This window comes from Narcine bancroftii, chromosome 8, assembly GCF_036971445.1.
Source record: "Narcine bancroftii isolate sNarBan1 chromosome 8, sNarBan1.hap1, whole genome shotgun sequence".
Lineage (NCBI taxonomy): Eukaryota > Metazoa > Chordata > Chondrichthyes > Torpediniformes > Narcinidae > Narcine > Narcine bancroftii.
Genome location: NC_091476.1, coordinates 61957699 through 61972042, shown reverse-complemented (window position 1 = coordinate 61972042; position 14344 = coordinate 61957699). Strand labels below are relative to the sequence as shown.

General features: G+C 47.3%; 1 protein-coding gene across 2 annotated transcripts in view; it reads right to left on the bottom strand.

Moving 5' to 3' along the window:
• The window catches only part of LOC138740766 (WD repeat-containing protein 26-like), a 123071-nt gene extending 111665 nt beyond the window's left edge, over nt 1-11406 (bottom strand). The window contains exon 1 of one of the 2 annotated variants that reach the window (XM_069893842.1): nt 10920-11406. In XM_069893842.1, the coding sequence (XP_069749943.1) occupies nt 10920-11179 (260 nt within the window). In that variant the 5' untranslated portion in view covers nt 11180-11406. The remainder of the gene's footprint in view (nt 1-10919) is intronic. The other variant, XM_069893840.1, reaches the window with a different exon arrangement.
• Between the last annotated feature and the right edge of the window lie 2938 nt (nt 11407-14344).

Sequence of the window (14344 nt, the reverse complement as noted above, 5' to 3'; positions counted from 1 at the left end):
GATTTATGAAGGCCAATGTCCCTAAAGCTCTCTGTACAACCCTATCCATGCCACTTTCAAGGAATTATGTATTTCCAAATCCCTCTTCTACCACACTTCTCAGTGCCCTATCATTTACTCTGCATGTCCTATCTTGTTTTGACCTTCAAAAAGGCATCATCTCACCCTTGTCTGCACTAAATTCCATCTGCCAGTTAGTCTAGATCCCTCTGCAAATTTGAAAGCCTTCCTCGCTCTCCAAAACACCTCCAATCTCTGTGTCACCTGCAAACATGTTGATCCAATTTACCATTATCATCCAGATCACTGATAATAGATGACAAACAACAATGGTCCCAGCACGGATCCCTGAGGCACAGCATGAGTCACAGGCCTTCAGTACGAGAAGCAATCATCCACTACCACTCTCTGGCTTCTCCCATATAGCCAACGTTGAATCCAGTTTACTACCTCACTATGAACCTTCCTGACTAACCTCCCATGTTGGATTTGGCCTAACTAAAGACCTTGTGGACAACATCCACAGCTTTTCCTTCATCATCTTTCCTGGTATCCTCCTCGAAAAACTCGATTGTTTAAACACAACCTGTCACACACAAAGCCATGGGTAACTGTCCCTGATCAGTCCCAGGCTATCCAAATAATTGAATACCTAATATCTTAAAACAACTTCCAATAATTTACCTACTACTGACATCAGCCTCACCAGCCTATAATTTCCTGGGTTACCTTTGGAACTTTTTTTAAACAACTGAACAACAGGATTTAAGACAGCAAGCACCTCCTCCCCCTTTAATCTGGTTAGGTTTCACAACCTCACTGCCTGTTTTCTTTACTTCCCTAGACCCTGTGCCAGTTGCCTGAATAAATACTGAGGCAAAAAAAATTAAGATCTTCCCATCTCTCTGTCTCCATACATAACTGACCACTCTGATCTTCAAGGGGACCAATTTTGTCCCTTATTATCCTTCTAATCTTAATAAACCCATAGAAACCCTTAGGATTTTCCTTCAAATTGTCAACAAAGGCCACTTCATCTCTTCTTTTAACCTTCCTTAAGCTTTTTTTCTTGATCTTTTTATGCTCAAGTATCTCATTTGCTCCTTGTTTCTTTTTTCTGCTCAACACCTCTCTCTTCTTCTGAACCAGATCTCCAATATCCCCCAAAAACCAAGGTTCCCTAAGCCTGCTGACATTGCCTTTAATCCTGACAGGAACATACAAATTATGTACTCTCAAAATTTCACCTTTGAAGGCCTTCCACTTCCTGAACATCTCCTTGCCAGAAAACAACTTATCCCAATCCACGCATTCTGGATCCTTTCTTATTTCTTCAAAATTGTCCATTCTCCAATTTTTGTGCAATATTAAACCTGTTTTATTCCTTGTTAACAATACTGAATCCATAGTTAACTTGAAGCTAATAGCATTATGATCACTGGACCCAAAATGTTCCCCTACACACACTTCTGTCACCTGTCCTGTCTCGTTCCATAATAGGAAATCCAGTATTGCAATCTCTCTAGTTGGTACCTCTATAAATTAATTTAGAGAACTTTCCCGAGCACAGAGGCTTCGGAATCTCCACTGGGTCACGAAGGTGAGCACTGTCATAGGCCTTTCCAGCTACAAGCAGCAAAACCAGATGCAAAGGGTTCAGGGCCTTAAACCCTCAACATCCTCAAAAAACTAAGACTTGTTGAACACGACCGACAGTGCACAAAACCTTGGGGACGATCCTTAATCAGTCCATAACTGTCCAAATACTTATACATCTGATCTCTTAACACACTTTCCAATAATTTAAACATTCAGCATGGTAACAGGCCCTTCCAGGCCACAGGCCCATGCCACCCAAATAATCTACAAACCCCGTACATTTTGAAGGGTGGGAGGAAACCAGAGCACTTGGAGCAAACCCACGAAGACCCAAGAATAACACACAAACTCCTTTCAGACAACGTCGAATTCGGACCCAGGTCGTTGGCACTAATACAGCATTGTGCTGACCACCACGCTAACACGGTATTGAGAGACCACAATATCCCTCGTGATCGGCATCAGACAACACGGATTCCTTCCTTACAAAGGAGGCCAACTGCCTTGTAGCCCTCTGGATATAGGAGATTGCAGTTACAATTCCCCTCATACCTCCGCCTTCTGAGACCATGGGCTTAAAGGTTGAAGTCCAGGTTTATATAGAACCATAGAAAACAGGCCATTTGGCCCTTCTAGTCAGTGCACTAGTCCCACTGACCTACATTCATTCCATAACCCTCCATAGCTCTCCTATCCAAGTATCTATCCAATTTACTCTTAAAACTTAAGAGCGAGCCCACATGATGGTAGCTCGTTCCACACTCCCACCACTCTCTGAGTGAAGAGGTTCTCCCTAATGTCCCCCTAAACCTTTCACCCTAAAGCCATTTCCTCTTATATTCGTCTCTCCAAATCTAAGAGCCTACTCTCATAATTTTGTAAACCTCTATCTAATCTTCCCTCATTCTTCCATGCTCTAAGGAATAAAGTCACAACCTGTTTAATCTTTCCCTGTAACTCAACTCCTGAAGTCCCAGCAACATCCTAGTAAATCTTCTCTGCACTCTCTCAATCTTACTGATATCCTTCCTGTAATTTGGCGACCAGAACTGCACACAATATTCCAAATTTGGCCTCACCAACGTCTCATACAACTTTACCATAACATCCCAATTCCTATCATCAATACTTTGATTTATGAAGGCTAAGATGCCAAAAGCTTCCTTTACAATCCTGTCCACCTGTGACGCCATTTTCAGAGAATTATGTATCCTTATTCCCAGATCCTTTTGTTCCTCTACATTCCTCAGTGCCCTACTATTTACTATCTTGGTTTGTCCTTCCAAAATACAACAACTCACACTTTTCTGCATTAAATTCCATCTGCCATTTTCTGGCCCATTTTTCCAATTTGTCCAGATCCCTCCGCAAGCTTTGAAAGCTTTCCTCGCTGTCCACAACTCCTCCAATCCTTGTGTCATTAGCAAACTTGCTGGTCCATTTTCCCACATTATCTAGATCATTGATTGTAGACAACAAACAACAATGGTCCTAGCACCAATCCCTGAGTCACCCCACTAGTCACAGGCCTCCAGTCTGAGAATCATCATCCACAGCCCACTCTGTCTTCTCCCATTCAGCTAATTTCAAATCCAGTTTACAACCTCTTCACGGATATCTAGTATCTGAGCCTTCTGAACTAACCTTCCATGTTGGACCACATTAAAGGCCTCACTAAGACAACATCCACAGCCTTTCCTTCATCTACTTTCTTGGTAACCTCCTCAAAAAAATTCTGATATTCGTTAAACACGACCTACCATGCAGAAAGACACGTTGAATGTCTTTACTCACCCCTTGGCTGTCCAAATACTTGTATATCTGATCTCTCAGAACACCCTCCAATAATTTACCCACTACTGACGTTAGGCTCGCCGGCCTGTAATTTCCTGGTTTACTTTTGGAAGCTTTTTTAAAACAACAGAACAACATGAGCAACCCTCCAATCCTCCAATTTCTCCACTAGCTTCCCTCAAGGTCTGAGGGAATATCATCCCAGGACAGGGGATTTATCGATCTTCATTAGCTGTAAGACAGCAAGCACTTCCTCCTCTTTAATCTCTGTATGTTCCATGCACTTCAGTTTGTTTCTTCCTTATACCAGTTTCCTGAGTAAATACTGATGCAAAAAAACTGTTCAAGAACTCCCCCATCTCCTTATGCTTCACACATAGATGACAACTCTGATGTTCTAAAGGACCAATTTTATCCCCTACTATCCTTTTTACTCTTAATGTACTTGTAGAACCCCTTTGGGTTTACCTTCACATTATCTGCCAGAGCAGATTTTTGCCTTCCTGATTTCCTTAAGTATCTTCTTACTCTTTTATTACCTCATTTGCTACTCAGTTGCTGACAACTCCCTCTTCTTCTTAACCAAATCCCTTGGAAATCAAGGGTCCCTAAGCCTGTTAACTTTGCCTTTAATCCTGACAGGAACATGCAAACTCTGCACTCTCAAAATTTCCCCTTTGAAGGCCTTCCTCTTACTGAGCGCATCCTTGCCAGAAAACAACTGATCCCAACCCACTCTTCCTTGATCCTTTCATTTCCACAAAATTGGCCTTTCTCCAATTTAGAATCTCAACTCAAAGTCCAGGCCTCTCTTTATCCATAATTAACTTGAAACTAATGACATTATGGTCACTGGACCCAAAATGTTCCCCGACACATAGTTCTGACACCTGACCTGACTGGTTCCCTAATAGGAGAATGTATTGCATCATCTCTCGTTGGAACATCTATATTTTGATTTAGAAAACTTTACTGAACATATTTGACAAACTCCAACCTATCCAGTCCTTTTACAGTATGGAAATTCCAGTCAATAATTTGGAAATTAAAATCTCCTATGTTCTGCTTCTTATATCAGCCTACAGGTTTGCTCCAATTCTCTTTGACTACTGGGCGATCTATAATACAACCCCATCAGTGCAATCACACCTTTCCCGTTCCTCAGCTCCACTCATATGGCCTCTGTAGACGAGTCCTCTGGTATTTTCCCTAACAATGCGACTCCTTCCCCCTTTCATCCCTCCCCCTCCATCACATCTGAAATAATAGAACGCTGGAATATTAAGCTGCCGGTCCTGAACCTCCTGCAACCAAGTCTCACTAATAGCAATAATGTTGTAATCACACGTGCCAATCCATGCCAAGCTCACCAGCCTTTCTGACAATATTCCCTGTAATGAAATAAATACACCCGAGAACATTTACATCATGTACAAACCTTTGATTTCTGTCAATACATGCAGTCCTCACACAACCTTTATACTCTTCCACCTCACTATTTGCTCTAACACTCTGGTTCCTACCCCCCGGCCAACCTAGTTTCAACCCCCCCCCCCCCACCCCCCAACCCCAAGAGCAGCACCAGCAAACCTACCCAGTATACTGAGTAGCGTTCTCTGCACACCATCCAACAGGTTAATATAGAGTCATATAAAGTAGCTCAAGAGCATAATTGCAGAGTAGAGTTACAATAAATGTTCAATTTGTCCCCAGCAAGGGTAGTCCACTAGCACTGCTATGGATTCATTCAGGAACCTGATGGCTGTCAGGATTAAACCTTTTCTTCGAAAGTTCAGTGAGAAAGTTTGATTGGCATGCAGCAAGTACATCAATGAAAAACACAGCCTACACTTTCTAAGTAGGTTGAGGAGGACAAGGCTACTGCCACCCCACTCCCCCCCCACCCCAAAATCTTGGTCAATCCAGTGGTCCACAAGAGTAGCAGAAAGGATCACTAGAGTTTCCCTCCTCTCCCCAATTCAACATGATCTACCAGGATCGATGTCTGAAGAGGGCGCACAAAATCATTGAGGACCCCCTTCCACCCCAGACACAGCATCTTTCAGCTGCTCCCGTTGGGGAAGAAATACAGGGATGTCAGAGCCAGCCCCGCCAGGCTGAGGAACAGCTTCTTCCTGCTCACACTAGCCATTCAAAACTCTGATATTGACAAAACTATATTTATTTACTTATACAAATACTCGTCCTGCAGATGCATGGTTTATCTGTATGTGTTATGTCTGGCTGTCTGTCTGCAGGCTTTGCACAGAGGACCAGAGAATGCAGTTTCGTCAGGTTGTACTTGTGCAATCAGATGACAATAAATTGACACAATTGAGTGTGTCCTGTTTGGCTGCGTCATTGTGTGGGACAGTATCTGCAAAGAAGTCAAGACAGAGGATCATCAAAACAGCCAAGGAGTTCACTGGGGTCTCCCTTTCCTCTACTGAGCACAGTCACCACGAGCGTAACTTAAATAGAGCTCTAAGAATGAATGAATGAATAAAGACCCTTTCCATCCAGCACAATGTATCCTTGACCCATAATGACATCAAGGAGGGCTCCCAGGCTGGGAAACAGCTTCTTCCTGCAAGGTGTGAGATTGTTGAACAGTATTCTGCAACCAGGTAAATTATTTCAAAATATTTATGTACATTTATTTTGTATTACATATTTGTGCAAAGATACGATTCACACCACGGTCCAGAGAAATACTTTTTCATCTGGTTGTACAGGTACAGTCACATGATAGTGAATATGTATTTGACTTGCACGTGCTCTCTCAACGCACAACCCCCCCTCCCTCCCCCATACAGCCCTGGCTTGACCCCTTACAATCTTCATCAACATACACTCCACCCCTAAAATGGGCATCACAACCTTGAACCCTCACCCTCTCCAAATCTCCTTCTTAGGCAGTTCCTGATCATTTGGGCCGACTTTCTTCCACTGAAGTGTTTATTGTCACGTGTTAAAGAGGTGTGGTGTGGTTTGCATCCCATGCAGGCAGCTCTGTTTTTGATCCACAAAAGAATAGCTTGCAGAAAACGGTGATGAAGTGGAAGGTATCTGCGTGCTATGCCGAAAGCGGTGCTGAGCTCCGGTTACTCTGCAAAGGGAATTGCTCACAGAGAGCAGAGAGTGCAGACCAGCACACAAACCCCCTGTCTCTTCCTTGTCATCTAAACCACCCATCTCAGAAAGTCAGCCAACAAAGGACTCATCCCACCCCTGGCCACACTCTGAACCCCTTCCTCCTCTTGGTTCATGAGTGCAAGATAACACACCACCAGATTCAAGGATAGTTTTCTTCCCATTGTTACCAGATTTACGGGGATGGTACAGGAACTTGAGGAACGGAGTTACAGGGAAAGGTTAAACAAGGATAGGACTTAGTTCTTGACAGAGAAAAAGGAGGAGAGGAGATTTGATAATTCTCTTCTTCTGGCCATCCATCCCATGGTTCCTTTCAGTCAGTTTGCAGGGTTTGGTACGAGGATAGCCTACTCCTCAAAAAGGAACAGCATGTGCATGAATAGATTGAGGTGAAGAAAGGGTTGCACAAGTCCAGACCCACCTTCTTGACATCCCCTCCCAGATCGAGCGGCATGGTGAGGTCCAAGTTGGCTGGGAAATTTCTGTTGCAGTGAATGGGCAGACCAAGCTTCAATGCCAGGGATGCCCTTTCCATGCTTCACAGCATGTGTTTGCTAGATGCCCTCTGATCCTACGAGAGGGTTCGTCTGTCCTTTGACAGATCTTGTTTTTTCACCCTGTAGGGTGTCTCGCCACCCTCTGCACCAGACAAGCCTGGTGGGGGAACCAGTTTAGTCACCGACCAACCAGCCGTGCTACAGGTAGTACTGGTTACATGATATCAGTAGCACTCAAACGAGTGACCTGACTATACAAAATAATGATGGGTATAGATACAGCAAATGTGGGTAGTGAAGTTGGGTGAGATACCATCCAGAGGACATAGGTTAACAGTGAAAGGGGAAAAGTTTAGGAGGAACTTCACAGAGTGGTGGGGGCATTTAACGAGCTGTCAGCTGAAGTGGATTCAATTTTAGAATTTAAGAAAAATTTGGATAGATACAGGAATGGGAGGGGTATGGAGGACTAAGGGGTGGGTGCAGGTCATTGAGACAAGGCAGAAAAATTCTGCAGACTAGATGGGCCGAAGGGCCTGTTTGAATGCTGTAGTGTTCTATGGTTTTTGAACAAATAGACAAGTTAAATTATGGTACCTATGCTCTATTCTAATTGATCACCCTCTGTAACTACATGGATTGACAAGATGGACTGCTCGCAAAACAAACTCTCATTGTACCTTGAAACATGGCGCTATCAACTTGACTTGTTCCAACACACTCAGGCTGCAGCAAGGAAGAATGTTGGTGCAAATGCACATTGTACAATGTGACAAAGTGTGTAACAATAAACTCACTGCCATGTCTTCCAGAGGGAAGACAGCCCCTGTGCAGAGTTCACCGCAGCCCCCAACTCCGGCTGAAGGGGATCAGTCTCCATCTGCCAACGTCAGTCCCCGTGCACTGACAGTGATGTCCCTTATCCACCCTCAACAAACGTCATTGCACCTCTGATGGCCCCAAACCAAAGGAGATCATTGTCTCTCACAAAGTGGATTGCAAACACAATACTATACAAGTACAAATGACTATCACAGTTCCATTCATTAGAGGAAGGATGTGGAAGCTTTGGAGAGAGGACGCAGAGGAGATTTACCAGGATGTTCCCTGGTTTGGAGAACACATCATATGAGGCAAGGTTAGCAGAACTAGGGCTTTACATTTTAAAAAGATGAAGGATGAGAGATGACTTCATCAAGTGTGTAAGCTTATGAGAGGCAAAGAGGCAGCCAGCACGTTTTTCCCCAGGGCAACAGTAGCAAATACCAGAGAACATCTGTGCAAGGAGAGGCAGGGGTGGGCAACCTTTTAATTTAGACATACAGCAAAGTAACAGGTCATTTCAGGCCATGAGTATGTATCGGGAGTGTAGCTTAATTGGGCGGCAAGGAGTCATTAGCTGAAATGGCCTGTCACCATGCTGTATGTCTAAAAGGTTGGCCACCCCTGGTTCAGGGGATAAGTCAGGGGCTTTTTTTTTTTAAACACACAGTGAGGGGTGGATGCCAGGAATGTATTGCCAGTGATGAAGGCTGATACAATAGGGATATTTAAAAGATTCTTAGGCACAAGGATGCATGGATAGGTGTGAAGGAGGGAAGGTTTAGATTGTTCAGTAGGTTTATAAAGGTCAGCACAACATCATGGGCCAAAGGGCTGTAATGTTCTATATTCCCCCAGATCAAAGGGAACTAAAGTCCCAGTTCCCTTTCACAAAGGGGTGTCCCATTCTCTCCCATTCGCAGGGGCCAAAATCTCATTGATCAGTGAGCAAAATGATCCAGAAGGTCACAGCCCAATGCACCAGATACACAAGTGTCAACTGTGTCCCCAAAGCATTAACTGTTCCCCATTCACAGCTCTGAGCTCCCATACAAAGGTGATCACTCTCCCAGGGTCCTACCACCTGGTCTAATGCTGATGGCTTTAAATGGCCCGTTAAAGAAGTCGACATTTTATTTTAAATCCTGTAACTGCGAGGTCTGCGCCCAAGATGGTGGTGCCAACCATTGAGAGAATGACCCTGCAGAGGGGCTCAGCGGCTGAAGGACTCACACAGGCTGCAGGTAGCTGATGACTTGCGATCAAGGGACCCTCACAGGCTGCAGAGACTGGCTCACAGGAACCAGGATTCAGGAGGGTGCTGAGGACAAGAAGGGCCTCACATGCTAAAGGCTTCCTGATCAAATTGGTGGCTTGAAACTGGAGCTCGGGCTGCCAATTGTTTGAACTGGTCTGTGCAGCTGTGGAAGTGCTGGAGTTGAATCCAGACACTCTGACTCTCTTTTGCTTCTCTTTCTCCTATTGTTAGGGGCGCTGGGCAATGTTCATGGCAGCTCTGTTTGCTTTGCAGCAGACAAAAGCTGAAGTATATTACATTTTTAATGTATTATCACACGACAATAAAATGAACATAGAACACTACTTCTACGTTCCAAAGTGAAAAGTTCCAGCTCTGCTAATCTTCGAACCTTCATATAAAGTAAAAACCCCAGCTGAGTGTTTATACTTCAATCATGGCATCAGCAGACGCTCTTTTGAACCTTTGGTCTACTCTTGCCCACCAATGGTAAATGTAGCTCCATCTCAACATTTTGGCGTCGACGGATTCCATCCCCCTCATCATTCAGACTCTCCCAACCACAAAAAGGAAAAGAACAGCTCTGATCTGAATAAAAGGCCAGCAGGCTTTAACAGCCTGTTCCAAAGTGGACCATCAACGAGATCCTGCAAAATAACAGTGATAACTCCGAAGAAAATGCGAAGTCCCTCACTCCCCGCTGTGTCATCTTACATCATGTCAAACCCACACTCCAAGGAGCTCTAGGATCCAACAGTAAGAATCACAGACCCCATGTCCCTAAAATAGTGGTTCTCATCCTTCCACCCCCCCCGCCCCATCATGTTCCACCTTAAGTAATTCCTGTCTAATGTGCAAGTCTATGACATGGGTACTCTGTGGTAAGGCATTACTTAAGGCGACGAATGTGTTAGCTTGTGAACCACTGCCCTAAAACAAAATGGGGAATCATCGCAGCACAGTCTGTTAGAGGTGATAACTTCCAAACAAAGAGCACCACAGGGTCTTTGTTCCCCACCCCCCCCACCCCACCCTGCTCAAAGGAATTTGTGGCATCCCACAGAGGGTGTCTTAGCCTGACACAGACTCCAAACATTAGGATTGGGGTCTCAGATGGGCTGGCAGAGATGCAAAATGGCTCATCATCCTCCTCATGATTTCAGATTTATTGTCAGAGTACATACATGCCATCACATATAACCTTGAGCTTTATTTGCCTGCGGGCACGGCGGAGTTAGAAGTCCTAAAAAAAACTGTGCTCAACATACATGTAAATTTAAAAATGTAAACAAATTGAATGCAATACAGAAAGAGAGAAAACAAATTTACACCCCATCTCAAAAGCAGAAGGATGTCATTATCCACACCCCCACCCCAGGAGAGGGTGTCATTATTCTCCCATCTGGCGGGGCCCCTATTTACGACCTCCCATCTCTTGGGATGGGGAGCATTCAGATATCCCCTCCCCTCCCCTCCCCCCCCCCACCCCCACCCCACCACCTTGTGGGACATGCAGACTGCGGCACACCCTCTCTCAGGGCACGAAGACCCCAGCACTTCCTCCTCGCGGAGCAGGGAGACCCCTTACCCCTCCCCCTCCTCCAGGGGCAGGGAGACCCCGTTACCCCTCCCCCTCCTCCTGGGCCAGGGAGACCCCCTTACCCCTCTCTCTCCTCCCGGGGCAGTGAGACCCCGTTAACCCTCCCCCACCCGGCCCTGTCTCGGTGCCAGAGCCGCATACAAAGGGGATCTGCTCCTCCCGATCCCCCGCGCTCCGCGGCCCCGGTACCCACTTGAATCCCAGGCCCCGCAGGTGTTGACCGATCAGCCGGATCACGTCCTCGTCCGCCCGCGACAGCCTCTTCTTCTTGCGGCCGGCCACGGCAGCGGGGCCCGAGCCGTGAGTGTCGGGCCCCGCCGGCCCGTCGGCCTGCAGGCCTAGGACAGGGTGCGGCAGCTGGCCGTTGGCGGCGGGCGGGGAGGAGGAGGCGGCCTGCGCCCCGTTGGTGCTGGGGGCCGGCGCCGAGGCCGAGCCGGAGGCCGCCTGCTGCATGGCGATGACGGTGCGGCGGCGGCGGGGCCCGGGCCCGCTGGCGGACACTCGCTGCTTCTTCCTGGGTGGCGGCGGCGGAGACGCTCCACCGGGCTCCGAGTCCGACGAAGAGGCCAGAGTGCTACGTTGGGCGCCGCTAAGGAAAGGCCGCGGTCCGCAGCTCCCGGACTGGGCCCCGACTCGGCGCGGCGCGTCATCAAAACAACGTGGTGGCGTCACCTCGCCTCCCCACCGGGCGCGTGACGGCACAGGCCTGCCTATGACGTCACTACAGGGGTCATGTGCAGCGGGGGAACCTGTCCTCTGGTTGCCCCGGCAACCGACATCCACCTGATCTCTCTTCAGACTGTTTCCAGGCAACGGGTCACCTAGCAACCCCAACCTGTCACAACCCACACCTGGACAGCAATGATGCACACATCAGGATGCTCTTCATCGACTGACATTTAACTGTGTGGTGGGATCCTGGATTTCCTCACTTCCAGACAGCAACTCCAACGGCATCGAAATGTTCGACACTGGCACCACGGTGGTCAGCAACGAGGAAATGCCCAGGAGGGAGATCGATCAGCTCATTGAGCAGCGTCACGACAGTGGCCTTGGGTTCAGCCTCAGCAAAATCCAAGGAGATGATCGTGGAAGTCGGGGGGAACACAACTGGGTCCCCCATCGAGGGCTCAGTAGGGGAGAGGGTCGAGCTTCACATTCCTGGGGGGGGGGGTGGTCAATACCTGCCCTGGAGCCTCCATGTTGATGCAATCGCAAAGAAGGCTCAACAGCAGCTCTACATTGTCTGAGGAGAGTCAGAATGTCACCGAAGACTCTCGTAAACCTCTACTGGCCGGTTGCATACGGAGGCGCCAACTCTCAGGACAAGAATAAACTCCAGAGGGCCGTTAACTTGGGCTGTGACGTCACAGGCACTAGACATCACTCCGGTGAGGACATCGACATGAATCCCCCCGTCACCCTCTTCACTCTGCTACCATTGGGGATACAGGAGCCTAAAGACTCAACGGCACAAGGACGGCTTCTTCCCCGGTGCCATCAGATTCCTGAATAATCAATGAACCAAAGACTCTGCCTTAGTTTTCATACATTATTATTTTTATTTGTAATTGTAATGTTGTAAGATTATTATAATATGTATGTTTGCATGATGATGGTACCGCAAAACCCCAAATGTCATGACTTGTTCATGACAATAAATCCTTATTCTGATTCTGAATCAGTGAAGATTGGTAACAACCTGTCCACAATCTCCATCACAACTGGGGCGTTCTTAGCCTCCTGCTCTACTCACTTTATACCTAAGACTGTGTGGCTCAGTACAACAATAACATCATCTACATATTTGCTGACGATACTGTAGTAGTGGGTTATATAATAAAAGGGGATGAGTCTGCATACAGGATGGAGAATGAACACTTGGCTGAATGGTCCACCAACAACAATCTTGCACTCAATTTCACCAAAACTAAGAAAAGGAAAGGAAAGCCAGACATGTACAATCCAGTTATTATTGGGGGATCAGAGGGTGAGGACATTTAAGTTCTTGGGAGTCACTATCTTGGAAGATCTTTCCTGGACCCATTACACCATCATGAAGAAAGCACATCAGCACCTCCACTTCCTCAGGAGTTTGTGGAGGTTTAATATGATACCAGAAACCTTGGCAAATTTCTACTAAGGTGTGGTGAAAAGTGTGCTGACCAGCTGTATCCTGGTCTGGTGTGGGACCACCAATATCCCTGAGCATAAAACCCTCCAAAAGGTAGTGGATGCAGCCCAGGACATCCCAGTCAAAACTCTCCCCACTATTGAGTACATCTATAAGGAATGCTGCCATTGGAGAGCAGCAGCAATCATCAAAGACCCTCACCACCCATCTGGTGGTGTGAGTCTTGTAATACCCATACCTCTTTCCTGATGGCAACACCAAGAACAGAGCATGTGCTGGGTGGAGTGGGTCTTTAATGATTGCTGCTGCTCTCTGATGGCAGCGTTCCGTGTAGATGTTCTCGATGGTGGGGAGGCTTTTGCCTGTGATGTCCTGGGATGTGTCCATTACCTTTTAGAGGGCTTAATGCTCAAGGATATTGGTCCCCCCATACCAGATGGTGATGGAGCCGGTCAGCATACTTTCCACCACACCTCTGTAAAAAACTGTCAGAGTTTCTGATGTCATACAGGATGTTGCCTGGATGGGGAAACAAGTCTGATGAGGCAAGGTTAGCAGAGCTGGGACTTTACTCTTTGGAGAAAGATGAGAGAAGACATGATAGAGGTCTCCAAGATTATAGGCCATTTCATGTCAGGCCTCTGTCTGGAGGCCAGCTACAAGAGCAGTTCTAAAACATAAAACTTACCTTTCAGATAGCAGCCCTAAAAGGCTGCTCCAGCATCCCATTCATATCAAGAGGTGCCCCGTAGAGCCCTCCAGAGCTGACGGAGGCAGGGCGACTGGTACCGTAGGGACACCCATGATAAATACGTGGCAGAGCAATGGCCATCTTCCCAACCCATAATCCCCGAAGCAGCTGGAACCACTCTGAGGTTCCCAGGTCAGTTCCAGCTGTGTGGGCGATTATGGGTCGGGAAGACGGCCATTGCTCTGCCGTGTTTTGAGCCACAGAGAGTGGCTCCGAAGGCTGAAGTGGCCCGGTGAGGCTGTCACAGCCCACACCGGCTGCCCCCTGATGGCTCCCGCCAGCTCTGATGGCCCTTGCTGCCCCAACGGCTCCCGCTGCCCTGCCAGCTACCACCCACCATCCCTCCCTTGAGGGGGTCATGGAGGGACAGGGGCAATTGGGTCGTAGGCTGATGGCATCATCAGCTCGCTTGCAGCGTCTGTACATTTAGGTCAGGTGCTTCGGAGCTGGACGTGGTGCATTCAGAAAGGTACGTCTTTAGGCATCAGGACGAAGAACCTCCGCCTTTACAGACTGGTGTTTCCCCTGCTTGAAAGTGCCTTATGAGAGGCATAGATAGGGTGGACAGCCATTGCCTTTTCTCAGGGTAGTATCAGTGACGAATACAAAGTGAAGGAGGGAAAGTTTAGGGGAGACGTCAGGGGTAAGTTTTTTACACAGAGAGCTGTGGGTGTCTGGAATGCCCTTCCAGGGGTGGTGGTGGAGGCAGAAACATTGGAGGCATTTAAGAGAC